Raw genomic sequence first — 10,843 nt, forward strand, 5'->3', positions numbered from 1 at the left:
TTTATAAAAAATGCCTTTTTTATTTTCAAAGTCACCAACTTCAGCTTTAAGAGGTCAAAGTAAACACAAACTTAGAACTGGAAAATGCACCTTTAATACAAATACATCTTCTTCTCTGCCTCTTAGGTCAAAGCTGTCGAGAAGACGAGCCGGACAGATGAGGATGTGAGACAAGACATACAAATCTCATGAAAGAGGGTTGATCGCAGAGACTAAGATGTACATAGATCCTTGTCCTAATCCCTCCCCTTGTGCTGAGCCCCATCTCCCCCCCGCTCCCCCCGCTCCCTCCGCTCCCCCCCTCCACCACTTTCACCAACGACCATCTTTCCCCTGTACGTTCTCAGTTTATCACTAGTGTCCTGAGCACCTAAAGCGCCCATTTCGTGTCAGGCCTTTTGCTGCGGTGTGAGTCTCGTATTGTGAAGAACCTCTTCAAAAAGCGTCACTGTACTGTACTGGAGTTAATTCATAGCCGGACGAATGAAGAAAACGGAGGAAGTAGCAACAGTTTCTTATCTCAGATTACATACGTATGGTAATGTACTGTAGTTGTTGTCAGTGACACATCGAGCCTTATACATTTACTCTTTAAAAAAAAAATGCAGTGACATTTATTTTTACCTGAAGCTGCCATGTCAGTGAGGATCACATCGCTACATTTGCATCAGTAAATAGAAAAACATGCCGATTCGTCTCTACTCTACAGCTATATATGCAGTGTTTAAACTGGTTTGCATACAACGTACAGCTAGAAAATACACGCTAAGAGAAAAAAAAAAGACAGTTGAGTGTAACTCTTTAGAATAATTCCCTTTTCTGCGTCCTATTCCTAAAAGTTCTTAGAAACTTTAGCACACACAGCCTGGCAAGGGAATGGCATATCATCGTAGACTTCTTGTTCTTGTGGCATTTTGCTCATTCCACATCGTTTCAGCTACTCGTAGGCGCACCAAGGGTATCTACATTCACACAATAAGTAATGATCATCACCATTAATCCTCCCAATTTAATCTCATTCTCTACCTGAATTTTATTTGTTTTAAAATGTGATATATTTAGATATTTAACAGCTTTTATTATTTATTTCTGCATGTATTTATTTACAAAGACATTTATATTTCTAAAGTAGTAGTACCGTGCAATTTCTGCACACCGCACTTTTTAATATGAGTTCCTTAAATGTTTGAATAATAACAACCGTGTCCCCATGCAGTTAATGCTATTTAAACAGTTTAATATGATTGGCCACCTTCTTTGTGCTGAAGATTACTTGAATAATACTATCCCCCTTTAAGATTAGGATAGTCACACCTGACCTTCGACCCAACGAATATACATCTGAAAAGGTCACTCTATTGTTAGAGAATATCAAGGTGGTCTGTCCATCCTCAGCTGCACAAAGCTACCTTGTTAAATGATCAAAAAGTATAAACTGTTCCTCACACTACAGAATAAGAAACTGGTTTTCTGAATGATATGTATATTGATTAAATGTAGTGCCTCTCTTTTCGACCATACTGTACAGTATGCCTCTGCACCAGTTGCTTTGAAACTACATCCGCCATGCTGCTATAATACTGTTCTGGAAGTGTCTGCAGATCATATCCCATCACTTTCCTGCTTTTCATCATCATCATCACATATTCAGACAAAAAGGTATAATTTATGTTAATGTTACATATCTATTATGGCAATCAGCTGTCATACAATACGGAATGTCCATAACACAGAGTATACTTCATGTTTATACTAAGGCTGTCAATCGATTAAAATAGTTGATCACGATTAATCGCAAATTAATCACACATTTTTTGATCTGTTCAAAATGTACCTTAAAGGGACATTTGTCAAGTATTTAATACTCTTATCAACATGGGAATGGAAAAATATGCTTGCTTTATGTAAATGTATGTATATATTTATTATTGGAAATCAATTGAGGACACAAAACAATGACAAATATTGTTCAGAAACCCTCACAGGTACTGCATTTAGCATAACAAATATGCTCAAATCATAACATGGCAAACTCAAGCCCAACAGGTAACAACAGCTGTCGATGATACCTGTATCTTTACTCCAGCTTTACTCTAGCTATAAAACTGAAATTAAAAATCTAAAAAAAGATGCGTTATAGAAATTAGTGGTGTTAAACAAATTTGCGTTGATGTGTTATTATCGTGTTAACTATGACAGCCTTAGTTTATACATTAAAAATAACTACTTTAACATATTTCAGGATTGTGTTAAACTTTGAATGGAAGAAAATCAATGTACACCTGTTTTCTTTTTTATCCCTTCATCTGGTCTTTGATGAAAACTGCTACTGTGCATTTTTTATTGCATTCCATTCAAATTGATTATGAAACTGAACCTGTTCAAAAACTAGTGACAGATGCAGCTCGTGAGTTGATGTGTGAAGTTGGATTGATGAGCATGCCTCAGGTCAGCCAGCCTAGAGCGCACGCTCACTTACATTCTAGGACAACATCTCAAAGCATTAAACTGTTACACAAAAGCGCAAGAATAATATTTTATCTATCTAATGGCAGAGTCAATTTTAGCATGGGGATTAAATTATAACAGCAAATCAGTATGTTTTTATTTTTGCTGCTGAGGTAATCCATACAATACCTTACTCTACTATAAGCGTATTTCCTGAGGTTGGAAAGTATTCTGTGTGTTGTGGACATATTTTGAAGTGATCCAATCAAAACATTTTACAACCCTACATGTACATAATCAAACAGTCAAATGTCTGTTAATATCTTTTCTTTGTTGTGTAACAAAGTCCTGTGATCAATGTTATGATCAAAGTCTATCACTGACTTTTTTGGCAGAGACTGCAGTTCATCCAGCTATAGCATCATCATTGTTGTACTGTACATTACACTGTCTCACTCATTTCTGTCTCATTTCCTTTAAAACCCAATCTTAAAATGCGAGCAAAGTATCGTTCCAGTCTGATCTCTATGTTGAGATTACTCCTCGTGTTTTCATTGGGCCTTTTAATGTGCGTCACATTTGAGCCAACCAAAGTTTTCTTGGTGCAGTCACACACAAAAAATCACACTGAATGTACATTGATATTTGAAAATACTTATTCTGCTGGAGTGGTTCTGTCTTTTGTTTTCACAGTCTGGTTCCTTATTGATTGTAGGTAGGGTACTATCAGGGAACCAAATGGAGGTTGTGGGATATACCTGTAATAATCTGTCGACTGACATGTGAGGGAAGGTTGGTTCATTGTGGCCCTGTTAGGCATCTTGTACAGAGTAATGCTGTAGGTAACCTTACTGTCACACTTTATTTCAATATCTACCGTCACCATCATGCTCTGACAGCATTCACTAAATCGACTTTTTCTAATCCCTCCCCTCCCCTTTGAAGGAATATCATTTTACATTTTTGTGCTTCCACATCTAATCTTTTTTTTTTTTTCAAATTTCACCAGTACATTTCTTTTTTTTTCCTGATTTTGCATTGTATATAAACATGATTGCTGTGAACAGTGTATTATAAAGTTGCACCCATTTACAAAACCTTAAATGGGCAGTAGTTCAGTCAGTGTCTCTGAGTGTTGGAGTTTAGCGTCAAATGTTTGTGTACACTAAACACATTGTCATATATTAAATAAACATGGAAATTATGCAACACAAAGTAATGGACTCTTGTTCTTTATAGGATCTACGGCATTCATTTTTGTAACCGGTGACTGAGCATGTATTTATCATTAACAAGCACAAATAATATCTATCTATCTATCCATCCATCTATCTATCTATATCTATACCTACTCTATATCTATATATATATACTGTATATGTGTGTATAGATAGATAGATGGATAGATAGTGACTTTTAGTAACAGGCCTATAAACTGTGTGACTGTATTGTTGTATTGTATTGTTATTCCATTGTTACCATGGAAGCAGAAGTCAGAGTTGCCATGTCCGCATACTAGCGTTTGGGGAACTGTTTATATTGCCTATTAAGTGTGGCAGGTAAAAAATAAAAGAGAGAGAGAGAGACTGAGCAGTCTTTGCTTTGACTTATGTTCCAAAGTTACATGAATATAATTCATATAATAAACCACACTTAATATATATAAAACGTTGGACTCTTATACATTATAAATGTTTTTGAGTGTTCTCTGACATCTGTAATTGCAGCTTTCCCTTTAAGACACTTGGCAACCCAGCGGAGCGGCAGCGCCTCATCCAGTGAGCCCAGTCAGACTAACCAACGGGCTAGCTCGCTAATGATTGACACACAGTAGTAATAAAGCTCTTCAGGACTCCTTCACATCACTTCACAAGGTTAGACACACAGACAAGAACCTCAGCCTGCCGTGTCATACGAAGGAGAACATGTCTGACTCAGCTAGAGAGCGTGAAAATGAACAGTTAAACGACATTGCGAGCAGAACTAGTGAGTAGCAGCAGCTAGCTGTAGCTAGAGTCACCAGATGTTAAACGGACGGTGAGTCCGCGTTAGCTGGATAAACATCAGCCCGGTCTGACACACATTACCAGGGAAGAGACAGGTTATTGTAATATCCCAGTTACCCCTTTACCAGTGTTGTTGAGTTAACTGTGAGCACAGCTGGTAGCAGGAAGCTACCGGATAGATGAGTTAGCTGAGTAATAGACAGCACTGGAGGTAAATAATGATAATACCCGTCATGCCTGCTGCTGACAGCATGGCGGGAACTACAGCTGACAGACTGGACTCTGGAGAAGAGACACATTTGTGTTAATGTTAACGCTAAATGATGGCTTCAAATGTGTAATAAACCTCTGTAGCCTCTGAGGTACACAGTTAGCATTTATTTACATACTACGTGGTGATAACAATGAGTAGAATTCGAGTATACAGATTCAGATTCAGATTCAAAAGACTGCTGCTAGAGTCCTCACTAAGACCAAGAAAGTGGATCATATCAGTCCAGTTCTGAGGTCTCTACACTGGCTGCCTGTCTCTCAGAGAACTGATTTCAAAATAATCCTGCTGCTTTATAAAGCACTAAATGGTTTGGGGCCAAAATACGTTTCTGATCTTCTGCTATGTTATGAACCATCCAGACCTCTCAGGTCATCTGGATCAGGTCTGCTTAGTGTCCCCAGAGTCACAACTAAACATGTAGAAGCAGTGTTCAGTTTTTATGCACCAGATATTTGGAACAAGCTCCCAGAAACCTGCAGGACCAACTCCAACTCTTAGTTCTTTTAAATCAAAGCTTAAAACGTTCCTGTTTGCTGCTGCTGCCTTTTATTAAACCAGATAATGATCTTATACTGCACTAGAGCTTTTACTCTTGTGTGTTATACTCTATTTTAACTTCTATCCTTTTTTTTAAGCTTGTTTTTATTTTCTAATCTTTAATGTTTTTATGTTTTTATAACTGTTTTAATTATGTCTTAGTGTTCTTTTGCACTTTGTCGCAATGTTCTTGAATGTTTATGTAAAGCACTTTGAATTGTCCTGTTGCTGAAAACTGCTCTACAAATAAAGCTGCCTTGTCTTGCCTTACAGTAGCTGACATCAAGATTCAGTTAGACCTGCTGTACTGTTTGACCTGCAGTAATTCACTATTCAGGAAATAATAACGATACTTCTGTAACTGCTGCCAGCTTTCAAAGCACATTGTAATCAAAGCCCACGCTGTGCTGTCCAAATAAGTGCAACCCACATGAATTTATAATTTGAGAGATATGAATAGAAGTTTTCCTGCAAAGAGTTATATAGAGTTTGATTAGAAATCTAGTGAATATAGTTTTTACTGGAAATATTGCCTGACTGTAATACATCTACACAGACATCCTGCTAAAGGTCTTATTTGTCCCTAGGAGTGTTATGGCCAAACCATCTGATGACATCACCTCTGTGCAGGGTCACACTTTCACTGGCCATACCTTCCAACATTATTCAGAAATGAAGCCAGACAGGTAGGAAGGTTTGATTTGGGTTGGTCATCCACTCTGAATCAAGTTAAAGGAACAGTGTGTGTAGCATTTTGGAGGATCTATTAGCAGAAATGGAATATGGTAATCGTATGTTTTCATTAGTGTATAATCACCTGAAACTAAGAATCATTGTGTTTTCGTTATCTTAGAATGAGCCCTTCACATCTACGTAGGGAGTGGGTCCTCTTCACGGAGTCCACCATGTTGCTCTGCCATGTTTCTACAGTAGCCCAGAATGGACAAACCAAACACTGGCTCTAGAGAGTGGCTTTAGCATTTTTACTTTACCTGAAGGCCACCGTACCGTAGTTCTCCGACACACTAGTGAAACTGCGGTAACGTGAGCCGCAGAGTGCAAAACCGTGGTACCACCAGCCGCCGTCTGACTTCTGTTGCTCCTAAAGTAGCGTTATTATGGTATGGATGTCCTCTGAGCGAGGCGAACGGCGTCGTCACGGTTTTGCACTGGGCGGCTCGCATTACCTCAGTCTTGGAAAGGGAGCAGTGAGTGGAGGGTTGCTCAGTTGGCTGCAATCTGCAACCACACCACTAGATGCCCCCAAATCCTACACACTGTACCTTTAAGTGTTAAACTAAGTGAATGCAACATGAGATTGATTTTATGGTTTTTAATGCTCTCGGTGTTTTGTTAATGTGTAGCATCTAGGCTTAATGCAGTATACAAAATGAGTTGAGAGTTTCTTTCCAACGTACTTAATGTGATGTAGGATCTACATGGACTACAATGCCACCACTCCGCTGGAACCTGAGGTGATCCAGGCCATTTCTGAAGCCCTCCAAGATGCCTGGGGAAACCCTAGTAGCAATTATATAGCAGGTGAAGAATACTTAAACCTTCATCAAAATGCCATTGAATTGAAGTGGAATTGGATAGCAAGATGTGTGTGTGTGTGTGTGTGTGTTTGTGTGTGTGTGTGTGTGCTTATTTTCCTTTAATGAGCTAAGCTTTTCCCCAATTTGCCTTCTCAGCACCTAACCAATAAAGTCTCAGCGTGCAAACAATAAAAAGTACTTCTTTTATAAATCAATTTTATTTTTCTAGGTGCTAAAGCCAAAGCAATAATTAATCAGTCCAGAGAGAATGTGGCGAGAATGGTTGGAGGGAAAGCAGAAGACATCATTTTCACATCGGGTGGAACGGAGGTAAATCATTATTGGGTTTTTTTAAGCTATATTCGTTTTGTGTGATGCTGAAAAATATTTTGTGCAGAATATTGGTATCATGCATGCAAAGGTGGTTCATATAGCAAATAAATCTTCTTTCAGGCCAACAACCTGGTGCTCCACACTGCTGTAGAGCACTTCAGGAGAAGCTGCAGGGCTGCAGAGCAAGGTGAAGGACACCAGAATGGAAGCAACGGCCTTCCTCACATTATCACCTCTAATGTGGAACACGACTCGGTCAAACTAGTAGCTGAGCACCTACAGAAAGATGGCAAGGCAGGTAGGAGGCCATCCTGTAAAGGTTTATTCAGATTAATGCCTGGAGAATCTTTCAGACTTTATTTTAACAACAAATCTAAAGTAGCTTCCCTACGTTTACTTCTTCTCTTGACTTGTTTGGGTAACAGTGTTTTTGTCACAGATGTGACATATGTGCCTGTGTCTAAGGTGACAGCCCGATTGGAGGTGGAGGATGTCATTGCTGCGGTGCGTCCCAACACATGTCTCATCTCTATCATGCTGGCCAACAATGAGACAGGAGTCATCATGGTAAGAAGGAGATAGAGGATTGATTGATTAGTGGATACATCTTCACATGTATCATTTATCAAATATGAATACTTGAATCCAATTCTAATGTAAAAACAAAAACTCTGGGTACAGTACAGTCTAATGTGCTCTGTATGCTGAAACATCTTCCTCTCATCAGCCAATCCAAGAGATCTGCCAGAGAATAAAATCTCTCAACAAGCAGCATGATGGGCTAAGGATCCTGCTCCACACGGATGCTGCTCAGGCTCTGGGGAAAATCAGAGTAGATGCCTTTGAACTGGGTGTGGATTACCTCACCATAGTGGGACACAAGGTCAGGAATCTGTTGTATGAAATATCTTGATTTGGCATCGGAACGCAAAACAGGAAAACATGTTATTGACAGGTCTTGTGACATTTCTAGTTCTACGCACCTCGGATCGGTGCTTTGTACGTGAACGGCCCTGGAACGAGTACGCCGTTGTATCCGATGCTGTTTGGAGGAGGACAGGAGAGAAACTTCAGACCAGGGTAACATACTACATTGTCTCACTTGAGGAATAATCAATAGTATTTAATAGAAATGAAACCAGGCCCGAGATCTAAATATAAGGGTCTATTTTCTCTCTTTCTGGATGTTACAGCACAGAAAACACACCAATGATTGCTGGTCTGGGAAAGGTATGTTTCCTGCTCCATGTATGTGTTACTGGAATTTACTTTTTAAAGGACCAGTATGTAACATTTTGGGGGATCTATTAGCAGAAATAGAATATAATATGTATTACTATGTTTTCATTAGTGTATTATCACCAGAAACAAAGAATCATTTAGTTTTCGTTAGCTTAGAATGAGTCCTTTATATCTACATAGGGAGCGGGTCCTTTTCACGCAGTCTGCCATGTTGCTCTGCAATGTTTCTACAGTAGCCCAGAACGGACAAACCAAACACTGACTTTAGAGAGAGCTTTTCGCATTTTTATGTTGCCTGAAGGCCACCGTAGTTCTCCGACATGCTTGTGAAACTGCAGTAACGTGAGCCGCGGAGTGTTAAACCGTGGCACCGTCAGCCACCGTCTGACTTCAGTTGCTCCTAAAGTAGTGTTAATATGGTAAGGATGGCCTCTGAGCGAGGCGAACGGCGTCGTCACGTTTTTTGCACTCGGCGGCTCACGTTAGTGAGTTGTGGGGTATGTAGTTTGTTGCAATCTGCAACCACACCACTAGATCCCGCCAAATCCTACACGCTGCACCTTTAAGGTTTTAGAACATTCCTCCAGAAGCTTGCACTGAATAATATTTGACTCTTTTATCTTCCTGATTTAATGGCGCATATTTGAGTGGGTAAATTAATGTCTTGTCAAAGCATTTTGGCAATAGGATTTTTGCATACGTGTTACAATTACCATAGTGGTTACTGTATACCTGATGGCCTATTGTAAAACTACTACGACTGATTTATTCTGTGTCTGTCAGGCTGCAGAACTGGTGTCCTCTAATCTGTCAGATTATGAGAGTCATATGCGGAGTACCAAACTACACTTGGAAGAACGACTGAAGGTAAGTTTGATTCCATTTAGAGAGGTCATTGTGACTGGGATAGATGTCAACAATAATGTTATCAGTTTTTGGTGTGATGGATGTTATTTTTATTTTTTATTTTATTTATTATCTCCACCAGGCCTATGGGGAGATCATGCGTTCGGTCTTGTGTGTATCTGTCTGTCTGTTCACGGCTAATCTTGCATACTACTGCACCCATCAGCTTATTATTTTTTGTGCTTACAGTATTTATAAGTGTATACTCAAGGACCTCTCATGGTTGCGATCATTCACAATTTTTGAAAAAACTATTTTATTGACTGTTTTATACTGTCATTGACTGCTGACTCCTCACTCCTCTTAACCGGCCGACTTCAGTAGCAAAAGGAATTTCCGGCAATCAGCTAGGCTAAAAACAAGCCTTACCTGGTCTGTTGCAGGCCACATTTGGCCCTTGTTGTGGCTCAAAAACTGGCATTTGGTCTTATTTTGAACCGGAGCATCTGCAGATTACTTCCATACCCGATATGTTATGGTCCACTAAAGTTAAGCACAATACGAGATTAATAAAACCCTGTTTTTGTTATGTTCGCTGCCATCTTGACTGTAAGGGAGCCGGGAGGGACAACTGAGTGAGATTCCACTCTTCTTTGTTTGAGAGGGGGAGAGGAAGACACACCTGGTGAAGATCTGCACTCTACTGAGTGACCTTTTCTTCGTTTGAACTGTAGTATGATTGCGGTTCACAGGGACTTTTGTTCTTTGACTTTAAAACTGATAACCTGTATTATCATTATTCTGTACGTTTCCCTTTTCAGGCCGTTTTTAAAGACAGGATCCACTTAAACAGCCATTACCCTGGCTCTGATATCCTCCCTAACACATGTAATGTGTCCATCCTGGGCCCAACATTACAAGGTGATGTCACGACTCTTCCGTCTCTGTCCTATGTCTCTAACCCTACACCAAGAGGCAGTTCATGACCTGCACGGGGCTATTTGTAAACTACAAAGGCTTTGAATGATTAATCTCTCTCTCTCTCTTGCTTTAGGCTGGAGGGTATTGTCCAACTGCAGGACGCTGTTGGCCAGCGTTGGCGCCGCCTGCCACTCAGACTGTGGAAACAGGTAAAAGAGTCCCTCTTTCACCTGTTATGCTTTTGTCCAGACACAATATTGATTGTACTAACATAACTCCCCCTGCTCTGCACCGTGTCTGTCCAACAGGCCTTCCCATATCCTTCTGAGCTGTGGAGTCCCCTCAGAGGTGGCAGCTAACGCCTTGAGGTTGAGCCTGGGCAGGGGGACGACCAAAGCAGATGTGGACGCAGTTGTGGAAGACCTGAGGCAGACTGTGCAGCTGCTGGAAGAAATGGACTGATTGCCTTCATGTGTATAAACAGTTTATCCTTTAGGTCAAACAAGGTCGGATGTATAGAATGAAATAATCTGTGTTTATTGTTACATTAACTGATCATTTCAAATGGATGGAATATTTCATATAAATAATAAACGGGAAGAACTTGGAGTGACCTGAGGGGTGTTGTTATGGAGAGATGACTGTACTCAGCTTCCATCACGTCATGTGAGTAGTTAATCAGCTAATTGGAGTCAGGG

The 10,843-nt window shown here is 40.0% G+C and overlaps 2 protein-coding genes across 21 annotated transcripts in view; both read left to right on the plus strand.

Moving 5' to 3' along the window:
* Positions 1–3,663, plus strand: part of kif1aa (kinesin family member 1Aa) — a 53,335-nt gene extending 49,672 nt beyond the window's left edge. For all 20 annotated transcript variants that reach the window (XM_074636536.1, XM_074636535.1, XM_074636538.1 and 17 more), the window contains one exon: positions 127–3,663. In XM_074636536.1, coding sequence (XP_074492637.1) covers positions 127–169 — 43 coding nt within the window. In that variant the 3' untranslated portion in view covers positions 170–3,663. The remainder of the gene's footprint in view (positions 1–126) is intronic.
* Positions 3,664–4,189: 526 nt separating this feature from the next.
* On the plus strand, positions 4,190–10,752 carry scly (selenocysteine lyase). Its single transcript, XM_074636513.1, has 13 exons — positions 4,190–4,322; positions 5,853–5,951; positions 6,698–6,807; positions 7,033–7,133; positions 7,257–7,434; positions 7,576–7,703; positions 7,864–8,019; positions 8,110–8,216; positions 8,330–8,366; positions 9,162–9,245; positions 10,046–10,145; positions 10,279–10,354; positions 10,454–10,752. The coding sequence occupies exons 2-13, from the start codon at positions 5,860–5,862 to the stop codon at positions 10,605–10,607; spliced, it is 1,323 nt and encodes a 440-aa protein (XP_074492614.1). The 5' UTR covers positions 4,190–4,322; positions 5,853–5,859; the 3' UTR covers positions 10,608–10,752.
* Positions 10,753–10,843: the final 91 nt, after the last annotated feature.

The sequence above is a fragment of the Sebastes fasciatus genome, chromosome 5 (genome assembly GCF_043250625.1).
Source record: "Sebastes fasciatus isolate fSebFas1 chromosome 5, fSebFas1.pri, whole genome shotgun sequence".
Lineage (NCBI taxonomy): Eukaryota > Metazoa > Chordata > Actinopteri > Perciformes > Sebastidae > Sebastes > Sebastes fasciatus.